General features: G+C 39.9%; 1 protein-coding gene across 1 annotated transcript in view; it reads right to left on the bottom strand.

The window, feature by feature from the left end:
* PLCB1 (phospholipase C beta 1) overlaps positions 1-18,710 on the bottom strand; it is a 699,731-nt gene that overhangs the window by 205,278 nt on the left and 475,743 nt on the right. The window contains 3 exon segments of the mRNA XM_032606422.1: positions 189-264; positions 1,595-1,648; positions 3,424-3,503. Coding sequence (XP_032462313.1) covers positions 189-264; positions 1,595-1,648; positions 3,424-3,503 — 210 coding nt within the window.

The following is an 18,710-nucleotide window of genomic DNA, read 5'->3' as shown; positions in this document are numbered from 1 at the left end:
GAAAATGTTGGAGTTATGGGAGTGAAAGAAACTAATACAGTGACCCCGTATATTGTACATATTAACAAATAAGTCCTATGTACTTCTTAGTTTTAAAAATGTTTGGATAATATTGGGGCAAGATATATTTTAGTATGATTATTCAGGGCTATTTAGCAGTGCTAGTTTTAGGAAGGCAACATGCTCACCCTTGAAGATGGAAGACTACAAGCCTCTAAAGCAGTTTCAACTCGCTTCCGGTCTGCTGAGAACAAGCGGTATATGCTGTGAAGTGAAAGCACACCACGTGAGAGATGCTTAAAAGGCATTTGGATCACACTTGTAGATGACGCCAGCTGAAACATTCCATTCAATCAAACCTCCTTATAATTCATCTTTAGAGAATTAAAAGATACTGATTGTTCTAGCATCAGCATATGTGTTCTGGAAGTTCAATGTGTGTGCTTTTTAAAATCAAAGTGCCTAAAATAAAATCAATATTTTGAGACAATGGCGATGACCCAGTTAAAAAACATTGCACTAAATAGCCTCTGGTATTGTATTAAGCACTAAAAACAACATCCTTGACAACTCTGTCTCCTTGCTGCTACTCACTGCTCTAAAGGTGTCCGTTGCTAATATTATTAATAATAAACAATTAATTAATAGTATTATTATTAATAATGTAAATTTTTTTTTTTTTTTTTTTTTTTTTTGTGGTACGCGGGCCTCTCACTGCTGTGGCCTCTCCCGTTGCGGAGCACAGGCTCCAGATGCGCAGGCTCAGCGGCCATGGCTCGCGGGCCCAGCCGCTCCGCGGCATGTGGGATCTTCCTGGACCGGGGCATGAACCCGTGTCCCCTGCATCAGCAGGCGGACTCTCAACCACTGCGCCACCAGGGAAGCCCCAATAATGTAAATTTTTTATGAGCAGAAGCCCACTGGTAGCTAGTAAGTCAAAGGTTAAAGGCTTTTGACTGAATGGTCTAGAGATGTGCTTTTGTTGCTCAGTAACTTGGGTTTAAAAAATATAACTTAAGTACTGAACAATTTAATATAACAATTTGGATTTATGGGTTCTATTGAAACATTAGAAAATCTAGCGTCCAGAGCCCACCAGTCCCACAGGGAATATGGTGGAGTTGAGTTGTCCTTGACTCCTTGAGATGGGGTTTCACTCTTCAGTTTTCCTTCCTGTTCCTGGCCTGCTTCATCATGCATGTTCCCTGCCTGGCTTCTGTTGACATATGAGTTTGCAACCCCTGCTTCAAGGCTAGTGTCATCTTGGAAGAAAGAGGCATTGTGGTCGCCCAGTTTCCATTCCTAGAATAGATCTGAGTCTCAGATGGTCTTTTAGGTTTAACAGCAAGGGTCCCCCATCCCCTCCACCCCCTTCCTGCTTTGGTGTTTCTTGAGAATGATGCCACAGGAAGCGGGGAGGCCCAGGAAATCTCTATGAGAAAACCAGCTGCACTGATGTGCATATGGAGTGTGTGGGAGGACAGGGTTAGCACACATTTCCATGCTCCTACTTGGACCAAAACAGAGCCATGGCACGGATTCACATCTTTGAGGGAAAAAAAAAAGAATAATGGGAAATGCTCATGAAGCTTACTTTTTGAGAGGAATGCGTCCTTCTGGAGTGACTTGCAGCTTAAGTTTAGTATAGCTGTTGGAGAAGCAGAAAACAAGTGTTTAGTTTTTTTTAAAGCTTTTTATTGAAGAATAAAATGCATAGAAAAGGGCTCCTGCATATGTACAGTTCGCTGAATTTTCACCAATTGTCCAAGTTTCTGCAATCACCACCCAGATCAAGAAAAATAATATTATCACCTTAGTAGCATCCCAGAAGCCCCTGTCATGCCCCCTTCCAGGGCTTATCCCCAAAGTGGGAACCACTATCCTGACTTTAAACAACTCAGATTATTTTTGCCCTTTACATAATGGAATCACATTCTTTTGTGTCTGGCTTCTTTCACTCAATATTATGCTTTTGAGATCCATCCATATTTTTGCTTTTCATTGTAGATCTTTCACTCTCGTTGCTGTATGGTATTCTATTGTGTGAATATACAACTACATTTTTCTCTTCCACTGCTTCTGGACATGTGGATAGAGAGAAGGGGCAGGAGAGCTTACAAACTCTGCTGATGGGTGTGTAAACTGGGACCACCAGCTGCTCATGCTATGACACAACAATCCTATACCTAGGTGTAGATGCAACAGAAATGCTTACAGTGTGTTCATCAAAAGGCATGTTCTAGAATGTCCATAGCAGCTATTCATAGGGAGATGCCTATTTGCAATAGATATTATTAGCCAGCTAGATGTTTTACGAGCTATAACATGCTATGTTTCAGGTAAAACATCTTATCTCTCTCTGTGTCACCTTCCACCAACATTGTGTGGCACAACAGATGTTCCAGAAATGTGTTAGATGAAGAATGGTAAGATCAAAGACAATTTTTTAAAAATGAGGAATAAAGGAAGAGGGAAGGGGGAGGCACATAGGAAAGGTCTTGAAGGTGACAAAGTAAGGAGATGAGATGATGACATGAAAGAACATTTAAGTGAAGACCTGTGAGTACTGACTAACAGTAAAAGGATTTCATAGAAGTGTATGAAAGAAATGTGGTCTGGAGTCTTTGGTCTGGAATGATGGGTATGTCTTACAGAAGAAGAGAGAAGAAAGTTATTAAATAAAATAGAGGACCACCTAGTAATGTTTCCACTTGTGGTTTTCATTTCAAGGCTTCCCAAAATCCTGGATACCCACTGTTTCCAAACTGAACACAACCAGCTTTCCTAGCTGCTCATCTGGCAGAAATCATTATTTTCCTTGGTCAAATAAATTTCAGAAAGACTGTAATTTGAGAGCGACTGGGTAATCCTGATTTGCTTTCTTTCCTTTTCCTTTTCATTCTGCTCTTTCCTCTACATGTTCTTTCTCTTTTCTTACTAACATTTGCTGTGATTGTCTATAAGGACAGGAGTCAGGACATCAGCCTATTGATTTAAGTAGCATCTATCAGAGATCTTAGACTCGAGAGAATTGTGTCCCATATGTTGTTCATTCTCTTCCTCAGATTAATAATTGATACAACACAGGCAGATGTAGGGCTGAAGACTCCCTGAGATGAATAATTTTTGGTTCTGAGCACAGCTGCCAGGATCTAGAAGTATCTGCTTACTGTGTGTCAAAGGCATTGACATTCAGGCGAGCTCAGCATAACCCTGATGTGTGGCTCAGAGGAAAGAACGATCTTTCTTGGAAGTCTTCCAGTTTGAAACAGTGGACGTATCAGTTCTCTATCAAGTGCCAGAGGGAAATTTATGTTTATCAATGTGAGAAGCCAGTGCAGCATAAACAAAAGACTCACAAAGGAGAAAGGAAACTGATTCAAATGAAGCAGCACCCTTAGCAATAAAATTAGAGCTACTTACGCTTTTTCCAGAAATGCATCCCTAGACATGTTTTGGGCCAGCAGGTTCGTTGCCAGACTGAAAACTTCATTTGTCCATTCCTGAAAAATGTAAATCACACTTGCATTAGCTTAACTACTGTACAGTCATTAGACGCATGTTTTTAGCTAGGCTACTAGGAAGACAAATTAGCTCAATTTGTATGCCTAAGGGTTTTGGGTTTTTTTCCCGTTTTTATCCTGTAAAAATGACATAATTAAATTCAAATCCCTGAGCGATTACTCCTTTCCTAAGGAAATATTCTTTACCCATAAACAAATTTTATCTGCTTTTTAAAATCCTTACAGATAGAGACCTGGTATGTTGCCTTTAATAAGTAAGTATATGTTATTCCTTTCCTTGCATTATAAACAGATAAAGAGTTTAAAATAATTATCTTTTCAACACACCTGCAAATAAGATCTTCCTATTTTACTACTCAAGTCAAAGCAGCTATACCAGGAACTCTTTAAATGTTAATTACAGTTCTAGAAATTCTCTAAACTAGGTGCCGTCACAATGTCATACAATATCCAGTACTGTCTCTCCCCTGCCCCCCACCCCCGAGCTGAGTCCATTCCTTACTGCTGACCTAATCTCAATCCCTACCTCACACCATTCACCACTGATCTCTCTTGGCTTCCAAGAAAATGGGAAGGAACAAATCTACAAAAAAACAGTTGAAGTTCCATTCTGGGTGATGATTTTGAACACACAATTAACATTCTGGGCTGAAAAAAAATAAGAGAAGATGACATAAGAGCTAAGTAATGTAATCATCTGATGTTGTAGTTGACTTGGCTCCCTCCTCAATGAAATCATGTTTTTTAGTTCAACAGCTTTTCCACCTAGTTTTGTTATTTCTACTATAGCTTTGTTGGTCTTTTGTGTTTTGCCTCCTGATTTAAGGCCCTGATAATATGCCGTCATGTAATACTGTAACATTTGAGATAGAACTTGGGGTATAGAGTCATGGGAGAGGGAAGAGGGCACTCTAAGCAGTGCTTTTTGTTTGTTTAGGTGTTTGTTTTACTTTAAAATATTGAGTTTATTTTAAAAATCAGCACAGTAAAAACTGTCACACAAATTAAAAACCTTTAATTTCCCTTGAAGTCTTTTAAATTCTGAGGTTATATAAAATTAAGCAGGAAAACATTCACATTAAATGCAAATCAATTTTGCACAAATAAGTGTGATCAAGCAGCTTACATTATCACCTGAAATACTTGGACTTTAGAGAAAAATCCCAGATGACAACACTCTACGTACTATAAGAAGATTTACATTATTCTGTTGGGTATGTTTTAGCGGCAGGACTTAGTGGGAATGGGGAGTAGCCTAAAAGGAATTGGAAGAAAGAGGGGAAGTTGCAACAAAAAAACATAGAGCTGGGGTGAGAGTATGGAGAGCATCTAATGTCTGTTCAGTTTTCTGGAATTTGGCAAAAAAATATAATATCACTGAAGGCCTTTCTTTTAGGGTGAAGGTAAGGAGAGCCAGGGCTAGATGGTTTGTTAAGGAGGTTATCTGGAAGCCAAATGCTGGGTGGATTTGAGGCTGAGAAACCAGACGGGGGATCTCAATTAGGAAGCTGTCACAGTCCAGGTGAGACACAGTGAGGCTTTGGATTCTATGGACTGTTGGTGGAGGGCTTGGGGAAGATAGCACAGAAGAGCTATCAGTGAAACAAACTTGATGGACACACAGAAAAGCTTTGGAATAACTTTTTAACAGCTTTAAAATAAAATGTCCTCAAAATAGATTATTTTAAACTAAGAGTAATAACTACTGGCACTGATTTTCAAAATATGTTTCTGGTATAATATTTTCCAGGCTAGGGGTAGAACTTTAGACTTTTCTGGCTCCATGGCAACTTTATGCTTTGGTAAAAGTATTTATAATTGGAGGCAATGTACCATTTTGTACGTTTACTGGGGGCCAATTCCACAACAGAAATAGGTACAGAGAAGGTATTATGAAGAGTTGGGGAGATTTAATTGGGTCTGACCTTTTAGGTTGAAAGATAAGACCTCTATTACATCTAGTCCAGCAGAAATATAATGTGAACTACACATATAATTTTAAATTTCCAGTAGCCACTTTAAAAAAAGTAGAAATAGACAGGTGAAACAAATTTAATAATATATTTTATTTAAGCCAATATTTCAAACATATTATTAGCCATGTAATCAACATAAAAATTACTGAGCTATTATATAATTCTTTTTATGTGCTTAGTCTTTGAAATGAGGTGTGCATTTGGCACTGAGAGCCTGTCTTAATTTGCACTGGCAGCCTTTCAAGTGCTCAACAGCCACACATAGCTGGGAGCTGTGGCTGCAGCATGGGTCAGGGCAGGTCTTCTAGATCCTTCGCTCCTTCTATGGGTCCTTTATAAAGCCAGCTGAAGGACTGCATCGTCACCACCTTCACTGCACAGCCACAGCTGTTTCAGAAAGTAAGGCATAATTTATTTGACCACATTCTCAGAATGTGAGCATCTAAATTTCCAAGTGTGGAATTCCTAGAATCCATGGACTTCCTGCAGCCTTTTGAGATATGCAGAAAATCTGACCCAGGCTGAATCAAAATTCAGGGTCTAAAACATTAACCAAAGCAACTTGAGAAATAACTCAATCCTTGGTGGGGTACTGGTCTCAGTCTATAGTACACTGAGCTAAAACAGCATGTGTATTACTTTGAGTTCCCCAGAAGCAGACCCTGAGACAAGGATTTATGAGAAATGGGTTTATTACAAAGTGTTCCCTGGCAACATTATAAGGGAGTGAGAGGGATTGGGAAGCGAAGAAGGCAGAAAGTTGAGATACCAAGCAAACTCCGCAGATGGTAATTTTGGCTTAATCTTTCCCTGTGTAGACCACTCCTGAAACTTGAGTTTTCTGATGAGCAGAAAAGGAGCTGGAGTATGGTGATCCCTGTGCCTGTTAGTCTTGGATCAGGGCTTGCTGGAGGGGATGGAAATCCCCAGGCACTTCCTGCTTTCCTTAATAGTAGGCAAAGGGGGTTCCAGCATCCAGAGGGTGCATACAACAAAGAGACATGGGTGCTGGCTGTTGGAAGTGAAAGCCCATCCCCATCGAGGTGCTGTATATGAAAATGGTGAATGAATTGGAGGGGATATGGGTAGAGCACTGTTAGAGTCAGACGGATAACAAATTTCAGGACTTTTGGGTGCCAGAAGTAGCTACATTGTGTAAATAGGGGATGTGCAACCAAAGTGTTGGAGAAATTGGTTCACATACGTTCTAGAGCAGGGCTTCTCAAACTTTCATGTGCATACAAATCACCGCAGGTCTTGTTAAAATGCAGATGCTGACGCAGAGGCTGGGGAGGGGGTGGCAGAGAATCTGTATCCCAAGTGAGGGCTATGTCAGATGATGCTATGAGTAGCAAGAGGACTTACAGCACTGACGGAAAGCTTGATAGAAATGTAGGACTGTAAGCTCCACACCAGATCTCTGACTCAAAATCTGCATTTTTTCCAAGAAACCTTTATATATTTTATGCATGTTTAAGTGTACTGCTGGGCCAGGGGCAGAACTTTAAGCATTATTCTAATCTTTGTCTACTTGCTTCCCAAGCAAATAAAGAAATATTTTGGTCATTTGTTTTAGAATAACCAAAAAGCCCTTACAGCTGTATTAAGAACAACATGGCTAAGAGATGTGGCCAGAGCAGCTTAAAGCAGCCTCAGCCTCAGCTCATTATAAGATTATGACATATGCTTTGCTGCAGGGTAGACGGCTCCCAACCTGGCAGTGCTCTCATAAATCCAGCACTGGGCCCTAGTTAGTATGGCATTGGAAGGACAGCTTCTTATTTAATCTGGAGTATTTGTTTTTCTACTTTCAGAGGCAAAGTTCTGATGATTGCTACTAAGCTTGGTTTAGTCCCTGCTATTTAAACCCTGAAGCTTCTTAAGTGACATTTTCTGCCTTAGGATCGATCTCTTCTTGTGATGGGGATTACAGAGACCTGAACTAGAGAAAATGGATCTAAAGATCAACTTCTGTGGGATTTCACCTGGAGTTTAAATGCACATGTTCGTATCTTCCATTGCAAGATGATTTCTGCAATTCCCTCACCCTGGCGTCGTTACTGAGATCGCAGTCTTTTTTTTTTTTTTTCGGTACGCGGGCCTCTCACTGTTGTGGCCTCTCCCGTTGCGGAGCACAGGCTCCAGATGCGCAGGCTCAGCGGTCACGGCTCACGGGCCCAGCCGCTCCGCGGCATGTGGGATCTTCCCGGACCGGGACACGAACCCGTGCTCCCCGCATCGGCAGGTGGATTCTCAACCATTGCGCCACCAGGGAAGCCCAAGATCCCAGTCTTGACACCATTAAGTTTTCCTAACATGTCACAAAGTTAATGTACTTTTATTTCTAAAGTTATTTAAGTTCTGTCATTCTTGCCACAGGATTTATGTGTTTGCTTAATACTACGAACAATTATTTTACAAGTTTCAGTTACTCTCATAGGTATTGTTTGAGTTTTTACTAGGTACTGAGCTAAATTCTTTGCATCCAACAACTTAATTAATTCTTACAGTAATTCTCTAGGAGGCAGGTACTGTTATTAGCCTCATTTTACAGATGAGGATTCAAAGTTTCAAAGCACTTATAAAATTTATTTATATCCTCAGAGTTAATAAGATCACAGTTTGGGGTTAGATAACTGATTTCTTGGGCTCCAAAACCTGAACTCTTAGATACTGTGCTTTTGTCTTGTCCTAGAACATTTTAAGATGGCTGCTACATACAGTTCAAAAAGATAAAAATGATAAATAAATCCACTTAACTATGCTGTGTTTAAAACACTGACTTAGCACTTACTATGGGCTATGCACTGTTCTAAGCATTTTGTAAGTAATTAACTTTTTTTTTTTTTTTGTGGTACGCGGGCCTCTCACTGTTGTGGCCTCTCCCATTGCAGAGCACAGGCTCCGGACGTGCAGGCTCAGTGACCATGGCTCACGGGCCCAGCCACTCCGTGGCATGTGGGATCTTCCCGGACCGGGGCACGAACCTGCGTCCCCTGCATCGGCAGGCGGACTCGCAACCACTGCGCCACCAAGGAAGCCCAGTAATTAACGTTTTAATACTCACAACAACCCTATGAGATGTACTCTGTTATTACCACCCTATTTTAACAAATGAGAGAACTGAGGCACAGAGGCATGCAATGACTAGCATAAGGTCCCACAGATGGTTAGAGGCACATCCAAGGTTTGAACCCAGGAAGTTTGCCTCTGGAGTCTGAACACCTTACCATTATGTTACAGTGATGAAACAATGTGTGAAGTTCATAAAGTATACACCTTACCACCATGCTACGATAATGATGGTAGAGGAAAAATGATAAGATGGAGAGAGGGGTGAGGTCCATCACAAAATGCAGCTCTAAAGTCTTAGAACTTTGATAGAGGAAGTCACAGATTCAACTTGAACGTGACTGAACTAATGTGAAGAGAGAGATTCAATAACTTTTAGATCTAGTTGCCCTAGATCCAAATACTAGTCATGAAGCTATTCAACAACCGTTCATAATTCTGAGAACAGAGAGAAATTTCTCCTATCAGCAATTCACACCTCTTAACTTTTTGGCTCAACTTATGAACACAAGTGGTATACAGACTAAGACAGAACCTTCTGGAAGAAATATCATTCTTGCAGATATTTGTTTCCCATTGTTCTGATGCATGCTATCTTTAGTATTTTAATGTATTTTTTAATCTTTCCTTTTTCTAGCATTACGTATCTCTGTTACACCTGAAAATACAAAGAACAGTGTAACTAACACATATCCATATTTAACAAATGTTACCAATTTGTGATATTTCCTTCCATGCTTTTAAAAAATTATATACTTAAGACACTGCAGTGCAGACTCATTCTATGTTGTGCTTCTCCCTGATTCCATTCTTCTCACTTTCCCAGGAGCAAGCTCTATTTTGAAAAGCAGATATCAATACCTTATCTATTTTCATATGGATTCTGAGGACAGTGGTCTTTATCAGGGTTCAACAAACCCCTGAGGGCTAAATCCAGCCTGCCACCTGTTTTTCTTTTCCTTTTTTTTTTTTTTAACCATCTTTATTGGGGTATAATTGCTTTACAATGGTGTGTTAGTTTCTGCTTTATAACAAAGTGAATCAGCTATACATATACATATGTTCCCATATGTCTTCCCTCTTGCGTCTCCCTCCCTCCCACTCTCCCCATCCCACCCCTCCAGGCTGTCCCAAAGCCCCAAGTTAATATCCCTGTGCCTTGCGGCTGCTTCCCCCTAGCTATCTACCTTACTACGTTTGTTAGTGTGTATATGTCCATGACTCTCTCTCGCCCTGTCAAAACTCACCCTTCCCCCTCCCCATATCCTCAAGTCCGTTCTCCAGTAGGTCTGCGTCTTTATTCCTGTCTTACCCCTAAGTTCTTCATGACATTTTTTTCCCTTAAATTCCATATATATGTGTTAGCATACGGTATTTGTGTTTTTCTTTCTGACTTACTTCACTCTGTATGACAGACTCTAGGTCTATCCATCTCATTACAAATAACTCAATTTCATTTCTTTTTAAGGCTGAGTAATATTCCATTGTGTATATGTGCCACATCTTCTTTATCCATTCGTCCGATGATGGGCGCTTAGGTTCTTTCCATCTCCGGGCTATTGTAAATAGAGCTGCAATGAACATTTTGGTACATGACTCTTTTTGAATTTTGGTTTTCTCAGGGTATATGCCCAGTAGTGGGATTGCTGGGTCATATGGTAATTCTATTTGTAGTTTTTTAAGGAACCTCCATACTGTTCTCCATAGTGGCTGAACCAATTCACATTCCCACCAGCAGTGCAAAAGTGTCCCCTTTTCTCCACACCCTCTCCAGCATTTATTGTTTCTAGATTTTTTGATGATGGCCATTCTGACTGGTGTGAGATGATATCTCATTGTAGTTTTGATTTGCATTTCTCTAATGATTAATGATGTTGAGCATTCTTTCATGTGTTTGTTGGCATTCTGTATATCTTCTTTGGAGAAATGTCTGTTTAGGTCTTCTGCCCATTTTTGGATGGGGTTGTTTGTTTTTTTGTTATTGAGCTGCATGAGCTGCTTGTAAATTTTGGAGATTAATCCTTTGTCAGTTGCTTCATTTGCAAATGTTTTCTCCCATTCTGAGGGTTGTCTTTTGGTCTTGATTATGGTTTCCTTTGCTGTGCAAAAGCTTTGAAGTTTCATTAGGTCCCATTTGTTTATTTTTGTTTTTATTTCCATTACTCTAGGAGGTGGGTCAGAAAGGATCTTGCTGTGATTTATGTCATAGAGTGTTCTTCCTATGTTTTCCTCTAGGAGCTTGATAGTTTCTGGCCTTACCTGTTTTTCTAAATAAAGTTTTACTGGAACACAGCCATGCTCGTTCATTTACGTATTGTCTATGACTGCTTTCATGCTATAGTGGCCCAGTAGAGTAGTTGCAACAGAGACTCCCAAGGGGCAAAGTATTTACTAGCTGGCCCTTTACAGAAAAAGTTTGCCAGTCCCTGGTATGGACTCATATATGTTTATTTAAAATATTACATAAATCATATCATACTGTATGCATCCTTTGGCCAATGTCTATTTGCAGTCAACATTATGTCTTTAAAATGTGTCCTTGCTTCTCATGTAGATCTAGGTCATTAATTTTAACTACTAAATATTCCACTATAAGAATGTATAACTAATTCATTCTTCTGTTCATGTACATATGTAGTTTTTTCCTTCAAAAATGTTTATTTGTGGGTTTCCCTGGTGGTGCAGTGGTTGAGAGTCCGCCTGCCGATGCAGGGGACACGGGTTCGTGCCCCGGTCTGGGAAGATCCCACATGCCATGGAGCGGCTGGGCCCGTGAGCCATGGTCGCTGAGCCTGTGCGTCCGGAGCCTGTGCTCTGCAACGGGAGAGGCCACAACAGTGAAAGGCCCGCATACCGCAAAAAAAAAAAAAAAAAAAAAAGTTTATTTGCACAAACCTATTTCTTGTTGACTCAAGCCACATCCAGAAGTTTCTCTAGGGTTATTACCATGATGTATTCTTAGGATCCATGCATATTCAGCAGTACTAGAGGCAGCTGCTTGCTCACCAAAGCAGTAAGGACACTCTGTGTTCCTTTTGGCAGTGTAGGAGAGCTTGTATTTTCCTACATTTTCAAAAACAATTTGCTATTATCAGCCTTTCAGAAAATTTTTGCAAATTTGATGTATGCAGTGTGGGACCTTGGATTGGTCTTAATTGGCATCCCTGATTCATCTGCCTGGTTGAGCCTTGTTTTACATGTCAGGGTTGTTCCACTTTTTCTTTTCTGCAAATTTCCTGTTCACATTCTTAACCCATTTTTTTCTTTGGGTATTTGTGCTTGCTGTCTTTAAAAAGGGGAGGGTTTTGTTTGTTTGTTTGAGGTTTGAGCTCAAGCACAAGGTGGTGGTCAGTCTTAGTCCTATTGATAGAAACAAAATTACACATAGTAACTGTGTCTTGTAAATGTCACCCGTGATCGTAGCATGCCAGGCACCCAGTCCATGTCTGTGACCTGATACCAAGCATCTAGAGTCACAGAGAAAAGGCAGAATGTGAAGTCTGTCCTCAAAGACATGTATTTATTCAGTGAGTTCTTTGGGGAAATGACAATATTCTAAAAGGAATACCAAATCTCTTTCTCTGTGTGTGTGTATATATATATATATATATATATATATATATATATATATATAATTATAGCCTATAATTATATAAGCAATTATGAGTCAATGGTTACCCTAATGAAGTAAAAGGAGTGACAGATGACAATAATCTAAAAGCAGGTATGTCCAAAGTACCTGATTTGGAAGCCTCAATCTATTGTATTTTTTAAATAAAAGGTTCCTGGAATAAATAATAATTTAAAACAGGGTATTTTAATATTTGTGAGACATATGAAAGTCCTAACAATTTTTAATAGCTTTCCATTTATTTTTAATTTATTGGCAAACCCCTATTGCCGTCATTGATAATGGTGTCATTCCCATTACCTAGCAGGTTGGGATTTGAGTAAGAAGGAACAATGCACAGCTCATTCAGGGTTGAGTTGCCTGGCTGAGCACGTTTCTCCCACCTGCTGGCAGGCATCAGAATTCATCTTGCCGTGCATTTGTCTTAATGGCACAGTAAAGAATCTTTTCATGGTGAAAGATGGTATATGAGCTGCAAAGACTTTCATTAAAAGCAGAAAAGACTGTCTGAAAAGTAACTGCGTTTACAGGTCTATGTAGAGCATTCAGAATTTTGGCAAAATTTCTGGCACAGTTCCTCTGTTTTGGGTGGCAGTGAAGATTTATATTTTATAGTCAAAATGTTGATCTCATATTCAAAGAGAAATGTTTGTCAAATACAATATAATTACCAAAATCAGGAAGTATATTACAACCCAATATTATCAGCACTGGGACACTAGAATCCATATTACTCATATAATGTAATATCAAGGAAAGGTGCATGTTATTCAAATGTCTTTAGGCTACAGTTGCCAAAAGTACAACTCAAACTAGCCTAGGAAATAGGAGAATTTGTCAAGGACACTGGGTATTTCCTGTAACTGAAGGAAAAATTTGACAAACTGCAGTTTGCAGAGTATCAGGAAACTGTGGTCTGGATACCAGGGAGGATTTCTTCATTGCTTTTTCACTGCTCTCTCTTCCTGATGTCATTACTTTTTTCCTGACTGACCAACTTCTTCCCCATGGCCACCAACTGCACCAAGAGTTGTCACATATGGTGCCTCCTACCACCAGAGAGAGTCTGATTGATTTCCTCATAACCAGTATGAAAAATCCTGGGAAAGGTCTCTGATTGGTCTACCTCTAGAACAATCTATTTGAGTAAGAACCTAGCAGTGTCCATGAAAATCAAATCATTGTAACTGGAAGAGTATAGAAAACACTACATATAACCATTCATAGGAGTAGCGAAGAAAAGGATGTGCATCATCCCACAACTTGTGTGAGATCTTATAGTTCTGAAGCCAGTTTTTTATACACTGGGGAATAAATCCATACTTGTTGACCTGAGTTGACTGCATGAATGAATGAATGTGTAAATGAAACAGAATTACATCCATGCTTTATAATTTATTGTTTGTGAAATTAATTTTTATGTCTTCTTCATTGTCATAAGTATTCATTCATCATTGTTTGCTACACGGTTTTGGATAATAGCTTTACACATTTCCTATTGTAATTTGAACTATGCTGGAATAAGTTATAAGAACTCACAGTCCTGTGTGTAGCATGGGCCTGAGGGGACTATCCAGTTAATAAAGTACAGAAACTTTAATTTTAGGGCTTAGAGCATCTGCATTGGCTTCATAGATATACCTTATGCTTTGTTTTATGTTTTGGGCTGTATTCTGAAGATTGTTGCCCAATTATCTTTCCCTGGATAAGTGAAGCACTGCTCTATCCTGATGGTCTAAGGAAGAGTTTACATGCCTGCAAGTGCAGTGTACAAGATGTGGATGTAAGGATCCACGTTTTGAGAGCTAACTGTCTAGTATATCCCTAGCCCTGTTCTAACACCTTTTGACATTCTCCTTTCCAATGGGAAAAGTTTAATGTGGTGATATCAAGTTAAAATGAACCTTAAGAGAATTCTTCAAATGGAAAGAAATAAAACACCCAAAAGTGCAACATCCTTGGCACAGAGTGGAAGAAAAGAGAAAAAATGTTTGCTTTGGTTACGTTTTCATGATGAGAGGTTTTCAGTTGTATCTTTGCGAATCTCATGTATTTTGAGCATCAGCTGAGGAGACACCCACCTCTCTCTGCAGCTAGTTTCCTGAGTCATTGCTAATTTGTACAACTGAGAAAATGTCCATCAAATGCCCCAATATGAAATACCCAAAGTATCCTTTCCATAGCGTTCATGTCACTCAGCCATATTCTTGAAGTGGTTCTGTCCAAAACCCTCATGTCACTTTATTATTTTTTTCTTTTTTTAAATAAATTTATTTATTTTTGGCTGCACTGGGTCTTCGTTGCTGCACATGGGCTTTCCCTAGTTGCGGTGAGCAGGGGCTACTATTGGTTGCGGTGCACGGGCTTCTTATTGCAGTGTCTTCTTTTGTTGCAGAGCACCAGCTCTAGGTGCATGGGCTTCAGCAGTTGTGGCACTCAGGCTCAGTAGTTGTGGCGCATGGGCTCAGTAGTTGCGGCACACGGGCTTAATTGCTCTGCAGCATGTGGGATATTCCTGGACCAGGGCTCAAACCTGTGTCCCCTGCATTGGCAAGTGGATTCTTAACCACTGCACCATCAGGGAAGTCCTTGTTCTTTTCTTAAGGATAAAATATATTTAAAATTCTCTTTGAAGATACTTTCTCCTTTTTTATTTTATTTGTTTCTTTAATTATCCTTGTGTGTCTATTATTCTCTTTTTGTTCATCTTGGCTTCCTTTGTCATTCAGCATTGTAGCATTTCTCTATAGTCTGTGGATATTTTATTGTTAGTTCACATCTTAGATGGGGCAATAGGAGGGCCGACTGGGAGCTCTGGGTGTGGGAGTGGGAATGACCAGCTTGCAGACTTCTTTCCCAGTGAGCATGTGGGTGCCAGCCACCATAGTGTAGTATCCACAAATGCTAGAATGAGAAGAGCTTTACTCTGGATCCTGAACTCCAATGCTAGCCACCATAATATTTTTCAACTAGTTTGTTCAATTTCATAAAAGACAGACATTCAGCTCTTTGACCCAGGAAGTAATTGGTTATTGATTAATTCTACATGAGGATCAAGAGGAAGGAGTGGAAGGTTATTTTTCTCACCCCCAATTCTTACTCCATGTTCTGCTGGGCTGGTAGAACTTGAGTCTAGAGCATGTCTCAATTGTTTCTGAGTAGGTCAGGAGTTTCCTTGGCTGTAACTCTCTATGTAACCTAGACTGTGGTCTTCTTGACTCTATCTTATCAGACACTTTCCTCTTTCCAATTTCTTCTCCTGCAAACTTACTAGAATATGTCATGTCTTAGTGACCTATCCATTCTCTTCATCATTGTGTATTTATATTCCTTTATCATCATATTCACAATAACTCAAAAGAGATAAGAGATCACACCTGTGCTCATTTTGCTGTTTTGGGCTAACACTGCTTTAAATTTTATGTCCAAAGCCAAATATCTGATTTTCCCTTCCTAACTCACTCCCTCTCTCAATAAATGAAATTCCAAAAGGCCCTGAGATCATCCCTAGCTCTCTCTTTCTCTTATTTCATGTATCTGGTACATTCAGTAACTCTTTTGGCTTCACATTCAAAATACATCCAGAACCTAACCATTTCTCACCACCTCTATCCCAAGCACTCTGTTCTCCTTGTTTCTGTTTCTATACCCCTACTGTAGCTTTTCAACAGAGTGACCAGAACAATCCTGTTAAAATACATCACCCCAAATCCATCCCTTGCTCAAAATGATGTAATAGATACCTGTGTCACTGAGAGTAAAACAAAATTCTCACAGTGGCCACCCACCACTATTTGGGTCACCTGTCACATCCCCCATCCTCTTCCTCTCACCTCTCCCCTGTTCTCCTCCCTGCTTATCATTCCCTTCCACCAACACACTGGGTCACATCTATCTCAGCATCACTCTCCTCCATGATAACCACTTGACACACTCCAACATCTTCAGGGTTTTCTTCATCGTATCAGTGTAACCTTATGTGACCAACTTATTTAAAATTGAAATACACCCCCACCCCCCGCAACACTTCCTATCTCTCTTCCCTGCTTTATTTCCCCCTGGAACCTATCACCATCTTATTTATTTTGTTATCATCACCCTACACCCACCATTAAGTAAGCTTCATGAAGACAATCATTTTTGTCTAGTTTATCCCCAGCACTCAACATTGTACCTGGTACACAGTAGGCAATTAAGTATTTGTTGAGTGAATGAATGAATGATTATTATTATTATATAGCCAATAGGAAGATTATTTTAAAGTATTTTCAAAAATTTTGTGTTTTATTCTTAGGAGCATCTTATTCCTTGGGAGCATTTGATGCATTGGAAACCGAAACATAACAACTGATATTAAGGCATTAGATGAAACAGATCAACATGCCACTTTCAAAGGATAGCAGGTATTTTTCCACAGTAATTAAACACGGAAGCCAAATTTTCTTAGATTTCTTCTTCCTTTATGTCATGTCTTAGTGATTTATCCATTCTCTTCATCATTGTGTATTCATAATAAAAAATTATGGTGATTTTTAAATTTTTTATTTATTTATTTATTTTTGGCTGCTTTGGTTCTTTGTTGCTGCACACAGGCTTTCTCTAGTTGCAGCGAGTGGAGCTACTCTTCATTGCGGTGCATGGGCTTCTACTGCGGTGGCTTCTCCTGTTGCGGAGCACGGGCTCTAGGCCGCACAGGCTTCAGTAGTTGTCGCTCGCGGGCTCTAGAGTGCAGGCTCAGTAGTTGTGGCACACAGGCTTAGTTGCTCCGCAGCATGTGGGATCTTCCCGGACCAGGGCTCGAACCCGTGTTCCTTGCATTGGCAGGCGGACTCACAACCACTGCTCCAACAGGGAAGCCCATGGTGATTTTTTATAAACTCTCTTTTTTAAAAAATTTATTTATTTTTCACTGCATTGGGTCTTCGTTGCTGTGCATGGGCTTTCTGTAGTTGTTGTGAGCGGGGGCTACTCTTCGTTGCCGTGTGCAGGCTTCTCACTGCGGTGGCTTCTCTTGTTGTGGAGCGCGGGGACTAGGCGCCCAGGCTTCAGTAGTTGTGGCACATGGGCTCAGTAGTGTGGTTCATGGGATCTAGAGCACAGGCTCTGTAGTTGTGGCGCACGGGCTTAGTTGCTCCATGGCATGTGGGATCTTCCCAGACCAGGGCTCGAACCCGGGTCCCCTGCATTGACAGCAGGATTCTTAGTCATGCGCCACCAGGGAAGCCCTGAGTTTTTAAAATGTATCTTTGTGCCTGCTTTAAGGTAAGGTACACAGATAATACAATTAGGGCTTTCTCAGCTGCCAGGCTCAGAAGACAGGGAGGCAGAGGAATGAGTGGGAAGCAGCTTATTTCTGTGTTATGGAATGGATGGAAGAAAAGCGAAGATGCTGCTGCTTAAGCAGTTTCCTATCTTTTCCTGGGGAAAGTGGACTCACAGTAGCCCACAGTCTGAAATCACAATCACTTCTGTGTCCTTGCACATGTACTTTCCCTTAAGTTAAGCATTAATTCCTTTTTGTGGCACCCTTGAACAATGCCTGGTTCCAAAGAAGCTCTATGTTTAAGGAATGAGAAGAGATGGCGGGGGAGGTGGGCAAGGGTGATTTCTTCCACGATCAACAGAATTGCAATTGCTGGTTCTTATCTGAGTGTAAGAAGAGATTACCATCTGAGTTGCCTTTTGTTTCCCCTCTATTTTTTTTTTTAATGAATGTCTTTTTTATTTTATTTTATTTTTTATATATTTTTTTACTTTTGAACTTTTAAACTTTTATATGGATGTTCCAGATGGGTAACACTTTCACAAGTTGAAAGTTTATAATGTACATCTTTCACCTGCCCCACACTCATCCAAAACTCAAGTGCAGAACGTGGGGTAAATCTCATTTTCCAACAAAGGACATCCACAACTGTAAAATCCCAAGACTAACAGTGCAATGTATTGACTTGGCAAGAACTTGGTCCTTATTTATGATTGGGTGGGGGGAATATCCTAAGATGACATAGGCATATGAGAAGGCCAGGAATAGCAGTGAATGAAGATCTCATAAAATACAATAACCAAGAGGGTTAACTTTTCACATGTGTAAAAAGCAATATATATTCAATATGGCAATATTTTTGGCGCATATAGTCTACCCCCAAGGAGATCAGCACAGTTTTCCATTATGTCCCAAAATACATTGCTGAAAAGAATATATGGTACCTCATTCTCTTTTTCTTAATCATTTTCATTTAAAGAAAAGCCAAACATACCCATTGCTCACTTACCATAAGTTGGTGCTAAATTCAAAAACGAAATGAGATCAACTTCACATTTTGTACAGAATATCCATTAGTGTTTGAAAATTATTATCTCAATGTACATGTCTCAGAATAAAAAGAAATGTAAGAACTTTGTGTCTATTGAGGTCAGTTTTAAATATCTATATTATTAATTTGAAAGACAGTCTAAGAAAAGTCCCAAGGTTTTTGAGGAATCAAGTTCTATACCAGGAATGGCCAG

Source organism: Phocoena sinus, chromosome 15 (assembly GCF_008692025.1).
Source record: "Phocoena sinus isolate mPhoSin1 chromosome 15, mPhoSin1.pri, whole genome shotgun sequence".
Lineage (NCBI taxonomy): Eukaryota > Metazoa > Chordata > Mammalia > Artiodactyla > Phocoenidae > Phocoena > Phocoena sinus.
This window is presented reverse-complemented; position numbering and strand designations above follow the sequence as displayed.